The sequence below is a fragment of the Oncorhynchus keta genome, chromosome 25 (genome assembly GCF_023373465.1).
Source record: "Oncorhynchus keta strain PuntledgeMale-10-30-2019 chromosome 25, Oket_V2, whole genome shotgun sequence".
NCBI lineage: Eukaryota > Metazoa > Chordata > Actinopteri > Salmoniformes > Salmonidae > Oncorhynchus > Oncorhynchus keta.
In genome coordinates, this window is record NC_068445.1 from 42,392,600 (window position 1) to 42,413,946 (window position 21,347).

The 21,347-nt window shown below is 44.2% G+C and overlaps 1 protein-coding gene across 1 annotated transcript in view; it reads left to right on the forward strand.

The window, feature by feature from the left end:
- The window catches only part of LOC118379418 (extracellular matrix organizing protein FRAS1-like), a 420,646-nt gene that overhangs the window by 383,575 nt on the left and 15,724 nt on the right, over positions 1-21,347 (forward strand). The window contains 8 exon segments of the mRNA XM_052479627.1: positions 1-278; positions 737-897; positions 1,968-2,112; positions 2,494-2,699; positions 2,964-3,120; positions 11,128-11,328; positions 11,581-11,768; positions 12,164-12,439. The exon segment at positions 1-278 is cut by the window's left edge and continues 67 nt beyond it. Of these exon segments, the coding sequence (XP_052335587.1) occupies positions 1-278; positions 737-897; positions 1,968-2,112; positions 2,494-2,699; positions 2,964-3,120; positions 11,128-11,328; positions 11,581-11,768; positions 12,164-12,439 (1,612 nt within the window).

Consider the following 21,347-nt stretch of genomic DNA (forward strand, 5'->3'; position numbering starts at 1 on the left):
ACACGGCCTGGAGTCTGGGTCTGACTATAAGAGTCGAGGTATGACTGGTGACAGCAGGGTCATCTTCGGCCCCGGCGTCTCCATGTCCACCTGCGACGTCAAGCTCATCGACGACAGCGAATATGAACTCTCAGAGGAGTTTGAGCTCCACCTATCGGACGCCTCGGATAACGCCCGCATGGGTGATGTTAAAGTGGCAAAGGTGGTCATTGACGGGCCAAATGATGCTTCAACGGTATCCCTGGGCAACGCTACGTTTACGTTCAGCGAGGACGCTGGTGAGAGATTATAAGGGGTTATATAGGCTCACAACAAGTTATGATATAAGCCGTTATTAAGCAGTCTACCTGCAGTAAAGTGTTACTGAGGAAGTTATATCTGTGGTGACTTTACAATCTACGACCTCAAATGTTGGGTTATGCTATAGAGCGGGGATGGACAACTCCAGTCCTTGGGGACTGGAGGGGTGTCACACTTTTGCCCATCCCTAGCAAACACGGCTGATTCAGGTGTGTTAACTGGGGCAAAAGTGTGACACCAATCAGGCCCCCAAGGACTGGAGTTGTCCATCCCCGTGCCAGAGTAAAAGGGCTTTATTAAGTTCATAAGGTATTTCTAAGTTATATTCTTCAAGAATCAATAGATGTATTTCACTGCATGCATTAACCATTGGAGAACAGGAAGTATCCCTAACCTCTGACCTCTAACCCCGTAACGTCTGACCTTTGACTTCCAGGCACCATAGAGATTCCGGTGTTGCGGCAGGGGAGTGACCTGTCGTCAGTGACCTCTGTGTGGTGTGCCACGCGCCCCTCTGACCCCCCCTCTGCCTCCCCCGGGGTCGACTACATACCCTCCTCCAGGAAGGTGGAGTTCAAAGCTGGCAAGACTATGGAGGTACATTTTTGTATTTACCTTTCTTTTTACAGGAAGTACCATTGAGGTCAAGGTCTCTTTAACAGGAAGTCCCTTTCAGACCAAGGTCTCTTTAACAGGAAGTCCCATTGAGACCAATGTCTCTTTAACAGGAAGTCCCATTGAGACCAAGGTCTCTTTAACAGGAAGTACCATTGAGCCCACAGCCTACTTTCTGGTAACGAATGCAGTGATGTGTAGTGAACCTGTCACCTGTAATAAAACTACGTCGCTATGGTAATAGACCGCAGAGTCTATCATTGACTCTAATAGCAGTCCCCTGTGTTATATTGACCAGTTTAATGATACATTTTATGAAATGTCAGATTAGCATTTTCAAGAGCAGTTATAATTCAAAGCATTTAATCTTCATAGATGTGTTGACATTAGATACAATGTCATTGATATAATACATTTCCAAAAATATTTTCCTCTTGTGTTGCTTTTTGTATTGAGAGTAGGTATTTAGTGTCATGGTCCGTCTCTTTCCCCTATCTCTCTTCTCTCTCTCTCTTCTCTCTCTCTTCTTTCTCTTCTCTCTCTTCTCTCTCTCTCTTCTCTCTCTCTTCTCTCTCTCTCTTCTCTCTCTCTTCTTTCTCTTCTCTCTCCTCTCTCTTCTTTCTCTTCTCTTTCTCTTCTCTCTCTCTTCTCTCTCTCTTCTCTCTCTCTCTTCTCTCTCTCTTCTTTCTCTTCTCTCTCTCTTCTCTCTCTTCTTTCTCTTCTATCTCTTCTCTCTCTCTTCTCTCTCTTCTTTCTCTTCTCTTTCTCTTCTCTCTCTCTTCTCTCTCTCTTCTCTCTCTTCTCTCTCTCTCTTCTCTCTCTCTTCTTTCTCTTCTCTCTCTCTTCTCTCTCTTCTTTCTCTTCTCTTTCTCTTCTCTCTCTCTTCTCTCTCTCTTCTCTCTCTCTTCTCTCTCTCTTCTCTCTCTCTTCTATCTCTTCTCTCTCTCTTCTCTCTCTTCTTTCTCTTCTCTTTCTCTTCTCTCTCTCTTCTCTCTCTCTTCTCTCTCTCTTCTCTCTCTCTCTTCTCTCTCTCTTCTCTCTCTCTCTCTCAGACGTGCAGTCTGACCATCATGGATGACATTCAGAACCCGGCCATTGAGGGGGCGGAGGCTTTTGTAGTGTTCCTCTCCTCCCCTCAGGGGGCGGTGCTCCTCGAACCCTTCGAAGCCTCCGTGGTCATCACTGATACCTTGGATCGTACGTGTACCGATACCTACCTACACACACACACACACACACACACACACACACACACACACACACACACACACACACACACGCACACACACACACACACACACACACACACACACACACACACACACACACACACACACACACACACACTCACACACTCACACACACACACACACACACACACACACACACACACGCTCATCTAGGGCAGGGTTTCCAAACTCTAAATAATCTTGATGATGAGTTGGTTGATTGAGTCAGCTGGGGGGGGGGCACTGAGTTTTGGAAAACAGACAACTCCATCTGAAATTGTAGTTTCATCTTACAACACTTCCTCAATCATAATCCCTACTCATTTACCCCACAATGCCATCCTCCCAGTACCCAGCATGCAGTTCGAGAAGACGGCGTACAAGGTGAAGGAGAAGGAGGGCGTGCTGAACATCCCCGTCGTTCGAACGGGAGACCTGACGGTCAAGTCCTCTGTCCGTTGCTTCACTCGCACCATGTCTGCCATGGTGATGGACGACTTCGAGGAGAGGAGGAACGCAGACGACTCGCGTATCTCCTTCCTCCAGGGAGAGAAGGTAGGTTCTTTATCAGGCCCACAGAGATTCTTTAGTTGTAATAGTTGGTACATATAGCACTCTGTCCAATGGGATAAAAACACAACCTTCTGTATCAAGTACTCCTAGACCAATAATGTTGGCTTTGATGTTATGATGTTATGATGATGATGATGATGATGATGATGATTTTATGATGATGATATGATGATGATGATTTTATGATGATGATATTATGATGATGATGATGACGATGTTATGATGATGATGATGATGATGGTCCAGGTAAAAAACTGCACGGTGCACATCAATGACGACTCTGTGTTCGAGCCAGAGGAGGAGTTCCAGGTGCATCTTGGGACGCCGCTGGGGGACCACTGGAGCGGGGCCATGGTGGGAGTTAGTGACATTGTCACGGTAACCATCACTAACGACGAGGACGGTAAGCAACACACAGGCTTCACTGATCTCTGTGCTTTTCTTTTTTAATAGCGAGTTGTACTCGGTCACTAGTGAAAGTCAACACACCCATTACAGTCTTCACATTTTGCTGCTTTAAAATTATCTCTAAAATAAAGCATTCAACTCGACCCCACCCCGAAAAAAAAGAAAAAACATTTTCAAGGTGGAAACAAATAAAAATACCATTTTCCAAATGAATAACAACAAACAAAACAACAACAGTAGATGTCTTGATTGTAGCTGTCTTCACACCCCAGAGTTAACACTTGGTGGAAGCACCTTTGGCAGCCATTATGGATCAGCATGTAGCCTAGTGGTTAGAGTGGGCAGCCATTATGGATCAGCATGTAGCCTAGTGGTTAGAGTGGGCAGCCATTATGGATCAGCATGTAGCCTAGTGGTTAGAGTGGGCAGCCATTATGGATCAGCATGTAGCCTAGTGGTTAGAGTGGGCAGCCATTATGGATCAGCATGTAGCCGAGTGGTCAGAGTGGGCAGCCATTATGGATCAGCATGTAGCCTAGTGGTTAGAGTGGGCAGCCATTATGGATCAGCATGTAGCCTAGTGGTTAGAGTGGGCAGCCATTATGTATCAGCATGTAGCCTAGTGGTCAGAGTGGGCAGCCATTATGGATCAGCATGTAGCTTAGTGGTTAGAGTGGGCAGCCATTATGGATCAGCATGTAGCCGAGTGGTCAGAGTGGGCAGCCATTATGGATCAGCATGTATAGCTTAGTGGTTAGAGTGGGCAGCCATTATGGATCAGCATGTAGCCTAGTGGTTAGAGTGGGCAGCCATTATGGATCAGCATGTAGCCTAGTGGTTAGAGTGGGCAGCCATTATGGATCAGCATGTAGCCTAGTGGTTAGAGTGGGCAGCCATTATGGATCAGCATGTAGCTTAGTGGTTAGAGTGGGCAGCCATTATGGATCAGCATGTAGCCTAGTGGTTAGCGTGGGCAGCCATTATGGATCAGCATGTAGCCTAGTGGTTAGAGTGGGCAGCCATTATGGATCAGCATGTAGCCTAGTGGTTAGAGTGGGCAGCCATTATGGAGCAGCATGTAGCCTAGTGGTTAGCGTGGGCAGCCATTATGGCATTATGGATCAGCATGTAGCCGAGTGGTCAGAGTGGGCAGCCATTATGGATCAGCATGTAGCCGAGTGGTCAGAGTGGGCAGCCATTATGGATCAGCATGTAGCCTAGTGGTTACGGTGGGCAGCCATTATGGAGCAGCATGTAGCCTAGTGGTTAGAGTGGGCAGCCATTATGGATCAGCATGTAGCCTAGTGGTTAGAGTGGGCAGCCATTATGGATCAGCATGTAGCCTAGTGGTTAGAGTGGGCAGCCATTATGGATCAGCATGTAGCCTAGTGGTTAGAGTGGGCAGCCATTATGGATCAGCATGTAGCCTAGTGGTTAGAGTGGGCAGCCATTATGGATCAGCATTTTAGCTGAGTGGTTAGAGTGGGCAGCCATTATGGATCAGCATGGAGCCGATTGGTTAGAGTGAGCAGCCATTATGGATCAGCATGTAGCCTAGTGGTTAGAGTGGGCAGCCATTATGGATCAGCATTTAGCTGAGTGGTTAGAGTGGGCAGCCATTATGGATCAGCATGTAGCCTAGTGGTTAGAGTGGGCAGCCATTATGGATCAGCATTTAGCCTAGTGGTTAGAGTGGGCAGCCATTATGGATCAGCATGTAGCCTAGTGGTTAGAGTGGGCAGCCATTATGGATCAGCATGTAGCCTAGTGGTTAGAGTGGGCAGCCATTATGGAGCAGCATGTAGCCTAGTGGTTAGAGTGGGCAGCCATTATGGATCAGCATGTAACCTAGTGGTTAGAGTGGGCAGCCATTATGGATCAGCATGTAGCCTAGTGGTTAGAGTGGGCAGCCATTATGGATCAGCATGTAGCCTAGTGGTTAGAGTGGGCAGCCATTATGGATCAGCATGTAGCCTAGTGGTTAGAGTGGGCAGCCATTATGGATCAGCATGTAGCCTAGTGGTTAGAGTGGGCAGCCATTATGGAGCAGCATGTAGCCTAGTGGTTAGAGTGGGCAGCCATTATGGAGCAGTATGTAGCCTAGTGGTTAGAGTGGGTAGCCATTATGGATCAGCATGTAGCCTAGTGGTTAGAGCGTTGGGCCAGGAAACTGAAAGGTTGCAGGATCGAATCCTCGAGCTGACAAGGTAAAACACTGCCGTTCTGCCCCTGAACAAGGCAGTTAACCCACTGTTCCCCTGAACAAGGCAGTTAACCCACTGTTCCCCTGAACAAGGCAGTTAACCCCACTGTTCCCCTGAACAAGGCAGTTAACCCCACTGTTCCCCTGAACAAGGCATTTAACCCACTGTTCCCCTGAACAAGGCAGTTAACCCCACTGTTCCCCTGAACAAGGCATTTAACCCACTGTTCCCCTGAACAAGGCAGTTAACCCCACTGTTCCCCGGTAGGCTGTCATTGTAAATAAGAATTTGTTCTTAACTGACTTGACTATTTAAAGGTTACATTTTGTAAACGTTTTTTTGTTATTACAGCTGTAAATCATTTTGAATAAGGTTCTAAGAACTCTTAAGGCAACATTATGTCCATTGTTTTTGTCAAAATGTTATTAATTAGGAACGTTGACGATCATTTCTTTTCACTTCGAAAAAAAATATGGTGTAGGTTGTGTAGATCGGTAGGAAAAACATGAAATTGAATCCCTTTTTAGATGTAATTTTAAGGTAGCAACATGTAAAGACTGTGTAAGGGGTGTGTAAAGACTGTGTAAAGACTGTGTAAGGGGTGTGTAAGGGGTGTGTAAAGAATGTCTAAAGACTGTGTAAAGACTGTGTACGGGGTGTGTAAGGGGTGTGTAAAGACTGTGTAAGGGGTGTGTAAGGGGTGTGTAAGGACTGTGTAAAGACTGTGTAAGGACTGTGTAAAGACTGTGTAAGGGGTGTGTAAAGACTGTGTAAAGACTGTGTAAGGACTCTGTAAAGACTGTGTAAGGACTGTGTAAGGGGTGTGTAAAGACTGTGTAAGGGGTGTGTAAGGACTGTGTAAAGACTGTGTAAGGACTGTGTAAAGACTGTGTAAGGACTGTGTAAAGACTGTGTAAGGACTGTGTAAAGACTGTGTAAGGACTGTGTAAAGACTGTGTAAGGACTGTGTAAAGACTGTGTAAGGGGTGTGTAAGGACTGTGTAAAGACTGTAAGGACTGTGTAAAGACTGTGTAAGGGCTGTGTATAGACTGTGTAAGGGGTTACAAACTCGGAGTTGATAGCTTGAGAACACTGACTTTGTATGGAGAACACTGACTTTGTATAGAGAACACTGACTTTGTATGGAGAACACTGACTTTGTATAGAGAACACTGACTTTGTATGGAGAACACTGACTTTGTATAGAGAACACTGACTTTGTATGGAGAACACTGACTTTGTATAGAGAACACTGACTTTGTATAGAGAACACTGACTTTGTATAGAGAACACTGACTTTGTATAGAGAACACTGACTTTGTATAGAAACACTGACTTTGTATAGAGAACACTGACTTTTTGAACACTGACTTTGTAGAGAACACTGACTTTGTATAGAGAACACTGACTTTGTATAGAGAACACTGACTTTGTATAGAGAACACTGACTTTGTATGGAGAACACTGACTTTGTATAGAGAACACTGACTTTGTATGGAGAACACTGACTTTGTATGACTTTGAGAACACTGACTTTGTATGGAGAACACTGACTTTGTATAGAGAACACTGACTTTGTATGGAGAACACTGACTTTGTATAGAGAACACTGACTTTGTATAGAGAACACTGACTTTGTATAGAGAACACTGACTTTGTATGGAGAACACTGACTTTGTATGGAGAACACTGACTTTGTATAGAGAACACTGACTTTGTATGGAGAACACTGACTTTGTATGGAGAACACTGACTTTGTATAGAGAACACTGACTTTGTATAGAGAACACTGACTTTGTATGGAGAACACTGACTTTGTATGGAGAACACTGACTTTGTATAGAGAACACTGACTTTGTATAGAGAACACTGACTTTGTATGGAGAACACTGACTTTGTATAGAGAACACTGACTTTGTATGGAGAACACTGACTTTGTATGGAGAACACTGACTTTGTATAGAGAACACTGACTTTGTATAGAGAACACTGACTTTGTATGGAGAACACTGACTTTGTATAGAGAACACTGACTTTGTATGGAGAACACTGACTTTGTATGGAGAACACTGACTTTGTATGGAGAACACTGACTTTGTATAGAGAACACTGACTTTGTATGGAGAACACTGACTTTGTATGGAGAACACTGACTTTGTATAGAGAACACTGACTTTGTATGGAGAACACTGACTTTGTATAGAGAACACTGACTTTGTATAGAGAACACTGACTTTGTATAGAGAACACTGACTTTGTATAGAGAACACTGACTTTGTATAGAGAACACTGACTTTGTTGAGAACACTGACTTTGTATGGAGAACACTGACTTTGTATAGAGAACACTGACTTTGTATAGAGAACACTGACTTTGTATAGAGAACACTGACTTTGTATAGAGAACACTGACTTTGTATAGAGAACACTGACTTTGTATAGAGAACACTGACTTTGTATAGAGAACACTGACTTTGTATGGAGAACACTGACTTTGTATAGAGAACACTGACTTTGTATAGAGAACACTGACTTTGTATGGAGAACACTGACTTTGACTTTATGGAGAACACTGACTTTGTATAGAGAACACTGACTTTGTATAGAGAACACTGACTTTGTATGGAGAACACTGACTTTGTATAGAGAACACTGACTTTGTATAGAGAACACTGACTTTGTATAGAGAACACTGACTTTGTATGGAGAACACTGACTTTGTATAGAGAACACTGACTTTGTATGGAGAACACTGACTTTGTATAGAGAACACTGACTTTGTATGGAGAACACTGACTTTGTATAGAGAACACTGACTTTGTATGGAGAACACTGACTTTGTATAGAGAACACTGACTTTGTATAGAGAACACTGACTTTGTATAGAGAACACTGACTTTGTATGGAGAACACTGACTTTGTATGGAGAACACTGACTTTGTATAGAGAACACTGACTTTGTATGGAGAACACTGACTTTGTATGGAGAACACTGACTTTGTATAGAGAACACTGACTTTGTATAGAGAACACTGACTTTGTATGGAGAACACTGACTTTGTATGGAGAACACTGACTTTGTATAGAGAACACTGACTTTGTATAGAGAACACTGACTTTGTATGGAGAACACTGACTTTGTATAGAGAACACTGACTTTGTATGGAGAACACTGACTTTGTATGGAGAACACTGACTTTGTATAGAGAACACTGACTTTGTATAGAGAACACTGACTTTGTATGGAGAACACTGACTTTGTATAGAGAACACTGACTTTGTATGGAGAACACTGACTTTGTATGGAGAACACTGACTTTGATAGAGAACACTGACTTTGAGAACACTGACTTTGTATGGAGAACACTGACTTTGTATAGAGAACACTGACTTTGTATGGAGAACACTGACTTTGTATGGAGAACACTGACTTTGTATAGAGAACACTGACTTTGTATAGAGAACACTGACTTTGTATGGAGAACACTGACTTTGTATAGAGAACACTGACTTTGTATAGAGAACACTGACTTTGTATAGAGAACACTGACTTTGTATAGAGAACACTGACTTTGTATAGAGAACACTGACTTTGTATGGAGAACACTGACTTTGTATGGAGAACACTGACTTTGTATAGAGAACACTGACTTTGTATGGAGAACACTGACTTTGTATAGAGAACACTGACTTTGTATAGAGAACACTGACTTTGTATAGAGAACACTGACTTTTTAGAGAACACTGACTTTGTATGGAGAACACTGACTTTGTATAGAGAACACTGACTTTGTATAGAGAACACTGACTTTGTATGACTTTGTATGGAGAACACTGACTTTGTACTTTGTATGGAGAACACTGACTTTGTATAGAGAACACTGACTTTGTATAGAGAACACTGACTTTGTATGGAGAACACTGACTTTGTATAGAGAACACTGACTTTGTATAGAGAACACTGACTTTGTATGGAGAACACTGACTTTGTATAGAGAACACTGACTTTGTATGGAGAACACTGACTTTGTATAGAGAACACTGACTTTGTATAGAGAACACTGACTTTGTATAGAGAACACTGACTGACTTTGTATAGAGAACACTGACTTTGTATGTATAGAGAACACTGACTTTGTATAGAGAACACTGACTTTGTATAGAGAACACTGACTTTGTATAGAGAACACTGACTTTGTATAGAGAACACTGACTTTGTATAGAGAACACTGACTTTGTATAGAGAACACTGACTTTGTATGGAGAACACTGACTTTGTATAGAGAACACTGACTTTTTGTACTTTGTATAGAGAACACTGACTTTGTATAGAGAACACTGACTTTGTATAGAGAACACTGACTTTGTATAGAGAACACTGACTTTGTATAGAGAACACTGACTTTGTATAGAGAACACTGACTTTGTATGGAGAACACTGACTTTGTATGGAGAACACTGACTTTGTATAGAGAACACTGACTTTGTATAGAGAACACTGACTTTGTATAGAGAACACTGACTTTGTATGGAGAACACTGACTTTGTATAGAGAACACTGACTTTGTATAGAGAACACTGACTTTGTATAGAGAACACTGACTTTGTATAGAGAACACTGACTTTGTATAGAGAACACTGACTTTGTATGGAGAACACTGACTTTGTATAGAGAACACTGACTTTGTATAGAGAACACTGACTTTGTATAGAGAACACTGACTTTGTATGGAGAACACTGACTTTGTATAGAGAACACTGACTTTGTATAGAGAACACTGACTTTGTATAGAGAACACTGACTTTGTATAGAGAACACTGACTTTGTATAGAGAACACTGACTTTGTATAGAGAACACTGACTTTGTATAGAGAACACTGACTTTGTATAGAGAACACTGACTTTGTATAGAGAACACTGACTTTGTATGGAGAACACTGACTTTGTATAGAGAACACTGACTTTGTATAGAGAACACTGACTTTGTATAGAGAACACTGACTTTGTATGGAGAACACTGACTTTGTATGGAGAACACTGACTTTGTATAGAGAACACTGACTTTGTATAGAGAACACTGACTTTGTATAGAGAACACTGACTTTGTATAGAGAACACTGACTTTGTATAGAGAACACTGACTTTGTATAGAGAACACTGACTTTGTATGGAGAACACTGACTTTGTATAGAGAACACTGACTTTGTATGGAGAACACTGACTTTGTATGGAGAACACTGACTTTGTATGGAGAACACTGACTTTGTATAGAGAACACTGACTTTGTATGGAGAACACTGACTTTGTATAGAGAACACTGACTTTGTATAGAGAACACTGACTTTGTATGGAGAACACTGACTTTGTATGGAGAACACTGACTTTGTATAGAGAACACTGACTTTGTATGGAGAACACTGACTTTGTATGGAGAACACTGACTTTGTATAGAGAACACTGACTTTGTATAGAGAACACTGACTTTGTATGGAGAACACTGACTTTGTATGGAGAACACTGACTTTGTATAGAGAACACTGACTTTGTATAGAGAACACTGACTTTGTATAGAGAACACTGACTTTGTATGGAGAACACTGACTTTGTATGGAGAACACTGACTTTGTATAGAGAACACTGACTTTGTATGGAGAACACTGACTTTGTGCTACATTCCTTAAGATAACGGCAATGTACGACATTACAAACAGAAACACAAGGCATACTTTTACATCGACAAAAAAAGCTCAGTCAATGTAAAAAAATAAAAAATGCATTGCATGTCCAATTTCTCCAGCCCCCACCATAGAGTTTGAGCAGACGTCGTACCAGGTGAGGGAGCCCCCCGGGCCAGACGGCATCGAGGTGCTTCATATCAAGGTGGTCAGGACAGGAGACCAGGACCGCACCTCCAAGGTCCGTTGCAGCACCCGGGACGGATCAGCCCAGTCCGGAGTGGACTACAACCCCAAGAGCAGGGTCCTCAAATTCACCCCTGGTCAGTAAGACTTAATGAGGAGGAGCATTATGGGTAGTATAGTATATCTGGCTCCAAGAACCTCATAGCCAATCACATTCCCTTTAGTGTGATTGCTCAGACTGGGTCCTGTGTGTTTGTTTTCACCCGTTTCAGAGGGATTTTGACAGGAAATGTAATACATTTTTACATTATTGAAGGTATTTTACATGACATGTCGATGATGCAGCGTAAGGAAATGTTGACTTTACTTTTTCTGGTCTTTCTATGAAGGCATGGACCACATCCTGTTCAAAGTGGAGATTCTGTCCAATGAGGACAGAGAGTGGCACGAATCCTTCTCATTGGTCCTCGGTCCTGATGATCCGGTGGAGGCGGTGCTTGGAGAGATCACCACGGCAACAGTCACCATCCTGGACCAGGAAGCAGCAGGGAGTCTCATTCTCCCGGCCACGCCCATCGTAAGGAGCATTACTCAATTCAATCTGAATTATAATGTAATTTTTATAAAATTAATATTTTCAGAACTTGCCAGAAAAAGAGCCAAGACAAGAAAACATAAACTTTAAACTTTCCCTCAAAGATTGTAGCCATAGATTCTTACAGTATCTTCTCTGGCATATAGCCTACCTTTAATATATGATTGATGATGTGACATATTTCACGTTAAACCCTTTCTTCTGTTATCAGTCTTGAATAAAAATTAGGAATTGACCCCAATCAATTAGACTGACTCCAACACCCTCCCTCCCTCCCTCCCTCCCTCCCTCCCTCCCTCCCTCCCTCTCTCTCTCTCTCTCTCTCTCTCTCTCTCCCTCCCTCCCTCCCTCCCTCCCTCCCTCCCTCCCTCTCCCAGGTGGTATCTCTGTCAGACTATGACAACGTGGCTGAGGTGTCTAAGGAGGGCAGTAAGAAGCAGCCTGCGCCTGGCTACCCCTTGGTGTGTGTGACGCCCTGTGACCCGCACTACTCCAAATACTCTGTGATGAGGGAGCGCTGCGACGAGGCAGGCATCAACCAGACCTCTGTTCACTTCTCCTGGGAGGTGGCTGCCCCTACAGACACCAACGGGGCCAGGTCACCTTTCGAGACCGTCACTGATACCACACCATACACTGGTGTTAACCATATGGTGAGTAGTTAAGTAATAGTCATAATAGTAGTAATAGTAGTAGTGGTAGATGTAGTAGTAGTGGTAGTAGTAGTGGTGGTAGTAGTAGTAGTGGTAGTAGTAGTGGTAGATGTAGTAGTAGTGGTAGTAGTAGTGGTGGTAGTAGTGGTAGATGTAGTAGTAGTGGTAGTAGTAGTGGTGGTAGTAGTGGTAGATGTGGTAGTAGTAGTGGTAGATGTAGTAGTAGTGGTAGTAGTAGTGGTGGTAGTAGTAGTAGTGGGAGTAATAGTAGTAGATGTAGTGGTAGATGTAGTGGTAGTAGTAGTGGTGGTAGTAGTAGTAGTGGGAGTAGTAGTAGTAGATGTAGTGGTAGTAGCAGTAGTAGTGGTAGTAGTAGTGGTGGTAGTAGTGGTAGTAGTAGTAGTAGATGTAGCAGTAGTAGTGGTAGTAGTAGTGATAGTAGTAGTAGTGGTAGTAGTAGTGATAGTAGTAGTAGTGGTAGGAGTGGTAGTAGCAGTGGTAGTACTAGCAGCAGTAGTGATAGTAGTAGTTGTAGTTGTGGTAGGAGCAGTGGTAGTACGAGCAGAAGTAGTGATAGTAGTAGTAGTAGCAGTGGTAGTACTAGCAGAAGTAGTGATAGTAGTAGTAGCAGTGGTAGTATGAGCAGAAGTAGTGGTAGTAGTAGTAGTAGCAGTGGTAGTACGAGCAGAAGTAGTGATAGTAGTAGTAGTAGTAGCAGTGGTAGTACGAGCAGAAGTAGTGATAGTAGTAGTAGTAGTAGCAGTGGTAGTACGAGCAGAAGTAGTGATAGTAGTAGTAGTAGTAGCAGTGGTAGTACGAGCAGAAGTAGTGATAGTAGTAGTAGTAGTAGCAGTGGTAGTACGAGCAGAAGTAGTGATAGTAGTAGTAGTAGTAGCAGTGGTAGTACGAGCAGAAGTAGTGATAGTAGTAGTAGTAGTAGCAGTGGTAGTATGAGCAGAAGTAGTGGTAGTAGTAGTAGTAGTAGCAGTGGTAGTACGAGCAGAAGTAGTGATAGTAGTAGTAGTAGTAGCAGTGGTAGTACGAGGCAGAAGTAGTGATAGTAGTAGTAGTAGTAGTAGTGGTAGTACGAGCAGAAGTAGTGATAGTAGTAGTAGTAGTAGCAGTGGTAGTACGAGCAGAAGTAGTGATAGTAGTAGTAGTAGTAGTAGTGGTAGTACGAGCAGAAGTAGTGATAGTAGTAGTAGTAGTAGTAGTGGTAGTACGAGCAGAAGTAGTGATAGTAGTAGTAGCAGTGGTAGTACGAGCAGAAGTAGTGATAGTAGTAGTAGCAGTGGTAGTACGAGCAGAAGTAGTGATAGTAGTAGTAGTAGTAGCAGTGGTAGTACGAGCAGAAGTAGTGATAGTAGTAGTAGCAGTGGTAGTACGAGCAGAAGTAGTGATAGTAGTAGTAGTAGTAGTAGTGGTAGTACGAGCAGAAGTAGTGATAGTAGTAGTAGCAGTGGTAGTACGAGCAGAAGTAGTGATAGTAGTAGTAGTAGTAGCAGTGGTAGTACGAGCAGAAGTAGTGATAGTAGTAGTAGTAGTAGTAGTGGTAGTACGAGCAGAAGTAGTGATAGTAGTAGTAGCAGTGGTAGTACGAGCAGAAGTAGTGATAGTAGTAGTAGTAGTAGCAGTGGTAGTACGAGCAGAAGTAGTGATAGTAGTAGTAGTAGTAGCAGTGGTAGTACGAGCAGAAGTAGTGATAGTAGTAGTAGTAGTAGCAGTGGTAGTACGAGCAGAAGTAGTGATAGTAGTAGTAGTAGTAGCAGTGGTAGTACGAGCAGAAGTAGTGATAGTAGTAGTAGTAGTAGCAGTGGTAGTACGAGCAGAAGTAGTGATAGTAGTAGTAGTAGTAGCAGTGGTAGTACGAGCAGAAGTAGTGATAGTAGTAGTAGTAGTAGCAGTGGTAGTACGAGCAGAAGTAGTGATAGTAGTAGTAGTAGTAGTAGTAGTAGTAGTAGTAGTAGTGATAGTAGTAGTAGTAGTAGCAGTGGTAGTACTAGCAGTAGTAGATGTAGTAGTAGTGAAAGTAGTAGTCGTTGTTGTAGTAGTAGACTGTCACTAATGCCACACCCTATACTGGTTGGTGTAAACCATAGGGTGAGTGCCGGGGAAGAGGTACACTCTCAGAAAGAAGGGTTCCTAAACTGTTCTTTGAGAATGGCAGTGGTGGAAAAAGTCCCCAAATGTCATACTTGAGTAAAAGTAAAGATACTTTAATAGAAAATGACTCAAAAGTGAAAGTCACCCAGTAATACTCTGCTTTAGTAAATGTAAAAAAGTATTTGGTTTTAAATGTACTGAAGTATCAAATAACACAAATATACTTAAGTATATAAAGTAAAAGTATACATTGTTTCAAATTCCAACTGTTAAGCAAGCCAGACTGCACCATTTTATTTCAATTTTAATGTATGGAGCCAGGAGAACACTCCAACACGGAGACATAATTTACAGAGAGCCAGGGGAACACTCCAACACTCAGACATCATTTACAGAGAGCCAGGGGAACACTCCAACACTGAGACATCATTTACAGGGAGCCAGGGGAACACTCCAACACGGAGACATCATTTACAGAGAGCCAGGAGAACACTCCAACACGGAGACATCATTTACAGAGAGCCAGGGGGAACACTCCAACACGAAGACATCATTTACAGAGAGCCAGGGGAACACTACAACACGAAGACATCATTTACAGAGAGCCAGGGGAACACTCCAACACGAAGACATCATTTACAGAGAGCCAGGGGAACACTCCAACACGAAGACATCATTTACAGAGAGCCAGGGGAACACTCCAACACGAAGACATCATTTACAGAGAGCCAGGGGAACACTCCAACACTGAGACATCATTTACAGAGAGCCAGGGGAACACTCCAACACTGAGACATCATTTACAGAGAGCCAGGGGAACACTCCAACACGAAGACATCATTTACAGAGAGCCAGGGGAACACTCCAACACGAAGACATCATTTACAGAGAGCCAGGGAATACTCCAACACGAAGACATCATTTACAGAGAGCCAGGGGAACACTCCAACACGAAGACATAATTTACAGAGAGCCAGGGAAACACTCCAACACTGAGACATCATTTACAGAGAGCCAGGGAAACACTCCAACACGAAGACATCATTTACAGAGAGCCAGAGGGAACACTCCAACACAAAGACATAATTTACAGAGAGCCAGGGGAACACTCCAACACGAAGACATCATTTACAGAGAGCCAGGGGAACACTCCAACACGAAGACATCATTTACAGAGAGCCAGAGGAACACTCCAACACGAAGACATCATTTACAGAGAGCCAGGGAAACACTCCAACACTGAGACATCATTTACAGAGAGCCAGGGGAACACTCCAACACGAAGACATAATTTACAGAGAGCCAGGGAAACACTCCAACACTGAGACATCATTTACAGAGAGCCAGGGCAACACTGCAACACTGAGACATCATTTACAGAGAGCCAGGGGAACACTCCAACACGAAGACATAATTTACAGAGAGCCAGGGGGAACACTCCAACACGAAGACATCATTTACAGAGAGCCAGGGGAACACTCCAACACGAAGACATCATTTACAGAGAGCCAGGGGAACACTCCAACACGAAGACATCATTTACAGAGAGCCAGGGAACACTCCAACACGAAGACATCATTTACAGAGAGCCAGGGAACACTCCAACACGAAGACATCATTTACAGAGAGCCAGGGGAACACTCCAACACTGAGACATCATTTACAGAGAGCCAGGGGAACACTCCAACACTGAGACATCATTTACAGAGAGCCAGGGGAACACTCCAACACGAAGACATCATTTACAGAGAGCCAGGGAACACTCCAACACGAAGACATCATTTACAGAGAGCCAGGGAATACTCCAACACGAAGACATCATTTACAGAGAGCCAGGGGAACACTCCAACACGAAGACATAATTTACAGAGAGCCAGGGAAACACTCCAACACTGAGACATCATTTACAGAGAGCCAGGGAAACACTCCAACACGAAGACATCATTTACAGAGAGCCAGAGGGAACACTCCAACACAAAGACATAATTTACAGAGAGCCAGGGGGAACACTCCAACACGAAGACATCATTTACAGAGAGCCAGGGGAACACTCCAACACGAAGACATCATTTACAGAGAGCCAGGGGAACACTCCAACACGAAGACATCATTTACAGAGAGCCAGGGAAACACTCCAACACTGAGACATCATTTACAGAGAGCCAGGGGAACACTCCAACACGAAGACATAATTTACAGAGAGCCAGGGAAACACTCCAACACTGAGACATCATTTACAGAGAGCCAGGGCAACACTCCAACACTGAGACATCATTTACAGAGAGCCAGGGGGAACACTCCAACACGAAGACATAATTTACAGAGAGCCAGGGGAACACTCCAACACGAAGACATCATTTACAGAGAGCCAGGGGAACACTCCAACACGAAGACATCATTTACAGAGAGCCAGGGGAACACTCCAACACGAAGACATCATTTACAGAGAGCCAGGGGAACACTCCAACACGAAGACATCATTTACAGAGAGCCAGGGGAACACTCCAACACTGAGACATCATTTACAGAGAGCCAGGGGAACACTCCAACACTGAGACATCATTTACAGAGAGCCAGGGGAACACTCCAACACGAAGACATCATTTACAGAGAGCCAGGGGAACACTCCAACACGAAGACATCATTTACAGAGAGCCAGGGGAATACTCCAACACGAAGACATCATTTACAGAGAGCCAGGGGAACACTCCAACACGAAGACATAATTTACAGAGAGCCAGGGAAACACTCCAACACTGAGACATCATTTACAGAGAGCCAGGGAAACACTCCAACACGAAGACATCATTTACAGAGAGCCAGAGGGAACACTCCAACACAAAGACATAATTTACAGAGAGCCAGGGGGAACACTCCAACACGAAGACATCATTTACAGAGAGCCAGGGGAACACTCCAACACGAAGACATCATTTACAGAGAGCCAGGGGAACACTCCAACACGAAGACATCATTTACAGAGAGCCAGGGAAACACTCCAACACTGAGACATCATTTACAGAGAGCCAGGGGAACACTCCAACACTGAGACATCATTTACAGAGAGCCAGGGCAACACTCCAACACTGAGACATCATTTACAGAGAGCCAGGGGAACACTCCAACACGAAGACATAATTTACAGAGAGCCAGGGGAACACTCCAACACGAAGACATCATTTACAGAGAGCCAGGGAACACTCCAACACGAAGACATCATTTACAGAGAGCCAGGGGAACACTCCAACACGAATACATCATTTACAGAGAGCTAGGGGAACACTCCAACACGAAGACATCATTTACAGAGAGCCAGGGAAAACTCCAACACGAAGACATCATTTACAGAGAGCCAGGGAAACACTCCAACACTGAGACATCATTTACAGAGAGCCAGGGGGACACTCCAACACTGAGACATCATTTACAGAGAGCCAGGGAACACTCCAACACTGAGACATCATTTACAGAGAGCCAGGGAAACACTCCAACACGAAGACATCATTTACAGACAGCCAGGGAACACTCCAACACGACGACATCATTTACAGAGAGCCAGGGAACACTCCAACACGAAGACATAATTTACAGAGAGCCAGGGGAACACTCCAACACGAAGACATCATTTACAGAGAGCCCCGGAAACACTCCAACACTGAGACATCATTTACAGAGAGCCAGGGAAACACTCCAACACTGAGACATCATTTACAGAGAGCCAGGGAACACTCCAACACTGAGACATACATTACAGAGAGCCAGGGGAACACTCCAACACTGAGACATCATTTACAGAGAGCCAGGGGAACACTCCAACACTGAGACATCATTTACAGAGAGCCAGGGAACACTCCAACACGAATACATCATTTACAGAGAGCCAGGGGAACACTCCAACACGAAGACATCATTTACAGAGAGCCAGGGGAACACTCCAACACGAAGACATCATTTACAGAGAGCCAGGGAAACACTCCAACACGAAGACATCATTTACAGAGAGCCAGGGGAACACTCCAACACGAAGACATCATTTACAGAGAGCCAGGGGGAACACTCCAACACGAAGACATCATTTACAGAGAGCCAGGGGGAACACTGCAACACTGAGACATCATTTACAGAGAGCCAGGGAAACACTCCAACACGAAGACATAATTTACAGAGAGCCAGGGGAACACTCCAACACGAAGACATCATTTACAGAGAGCCAGGGGAACACTCCGACACGAAGACATCATTTACAGAGAGCCAGGGGAACACTCCAACACGAAGACATCATTTACAGAGAGCCAGGGGAACACTCCAACACTGAGACATCATTTACAGAGAGCCAGGGAAACACTCCAACACTGAGACATCATTTACAGAGAGCCAGGGAAACACTCCAACACTGAGACATCATTTACAGAGAGCCAGGGAACACTCCAACACTGAGACATCATTTACAGAGAGCCAGGTAAACACTCCAACACGAAGACATCATTTACAGAGAGCCAGGGGAACACTCCAACACGAAGACATCATTTACAGAGAGCCAGGGGAACACTCCAACACGAAGTCATCATTTACAGAGAGCCAGGGAACACTCCAACACGAAGACATCATTTACAGAGAGCCAGGGGAACACTCCAACACGAAGACATCATTTACAGAGAGCCAGGGGAACACTCCAACACGAAGACATCATTTACAGAGAGCCAGGGAAACACTCCAACACTGAGACATCATTTACAGAGAGCCAGGGGAACACTCCAACACGAAGACATAATTTACAGAGAGCCAGGGAAACACTCCAACACTGAGACATCATTTACAGAGAGCCAGGGCAACACTCCAACACTGAGACATAATTTACAGAGAGCCAGGGGGAACACTCCAACACGAAGACATAATTTACAGAGAGCCAGGGGGAACACTCCAACACGAAGACATCATTTACAGAGAGCCAGGGGAACACTCCAACACGAAGACATCATTTACAGAGAGCCAGGGGAACACTCCAACACGAAGACATCATTTACAGAGAGCCAGGGGAACACTCCAACACGAAGACATCATTTACAGAGAGCCAGGGGAACACTCCAACACGAAGACATCATTTACAGAGAGCCAGGGGAACACTCCAACACTGAGACATCATTTACAGAGAGCCAGGGAACACTCCAACACTGAGACATCATTTACAGAGAGCCAGGGAACACTCCAACACGAAGACATCATTTACAGAGAGCCAGGGGAACACTCCAACACGAAGACATCATTTACAGAGAGCCAGGGGAATACTCCAACACGAAGACATCATTTACAGAGAGCCAGGGAACACTCCAACACGAAGACATAATTTACAGAGAGCCAGGGAAACACTCCAACACTGAGACATCATTTACAGAGAGCCAGGGAAACACTCCAACACGAAGACATCATTTACAGAGAGCCAGAGGGAACACTCCAACACGAAGACATCATTTACAGAGAGCCAGGGGGAACACTCCAACACGAAGACATCATTTACAGAGAGCCAGGGGAACACTCCAACACGAAGACATCATTTACAGAGAGCCAGGGGAACACTCCAACACGAAGACATCATTTACAGAGAGCCAGGGAAACACTCCAACACTGAGACATCATTTACAGAGAGCCAGGGGAACACTCCAACACTGAGACATCATTTACAGAGAGCCAGGGCAACACTCCAACACTGAGACATCATTTACAGAGAGCCAGGGGGAACACTCCAACACGAAGACATAATTTACAGAGAGCCAGGGGGAACACTCCAACACGAAGACATCATTTACAGAGAGCCAGGGGAACACTCCAACACGAAGACATCATTTACAGAGAGCCAGGGGAACACTCCAACACGAATACATCATTTACAGAGAGCTAGGGGAACACTCCAACACGAAGACATCATTTACAGAGAGCCAGGGGAAAACTCCAACACGAAGACATCATTTACAGAGAGCCAGGGAAACACTCCAACACTGAGACATCATTTACAGAGAGCCAGGGGGACACTCCAACACTGAGACATCATTTACAGAGAGCCAGGGGAACACTCCAACACTGAGACATCATTTACAGAGAGCCAGGGAAACACTCCAACACGAAGACATCATTTACAGACAGCCAGGGGAACACTCCAACACGACGACATCATTTACAGAGAGCCAGGGGAACACTCCAACACGAAGACATAATTTACAGAGAGCCAGGGGAACACTCCAACACGAAGACATCATTTACAGAGAGCCCCGGAAACACTCCAACACTGAGACATCATTTACAGAGAGCCAGGGAAACACTCCAACACTGAGACATCATTTACAGAGAGCCAGGGGAACACTCCAACACTGAGACATAATTTACAGAGAGCCAGGGGAACACTCCAACACTGAGACATCATTTACAGAGAGCCAGGGGAACACTCCAACACTGAGACATCATTTACAGAGAGCCAGGGGAACACTCCAACACGAATACATCATTTACAGAGAGCCAGGGAAACACTCCAACACTGAGACATCATTTACAGAGAGCCAGGGAAACACTCCAACACGAAGACATCATTTACAGAGAGCCAGGGGAACACTCCAACACGAAGACATCATTTACAGAGAGCCAGGGGGAACACTCCAACACGAAGACATCATTTACAGAGAGCCAGGGGGAACACTGCAACACTGAGACATCATTTACAGAGAGCCAGGGAAACACTCCAACACGAAGACATAATTTACAGAGAGCCAGGGGAACACTCCAACACGAAGACATCATTTACAGAGAGCCAGGGGAA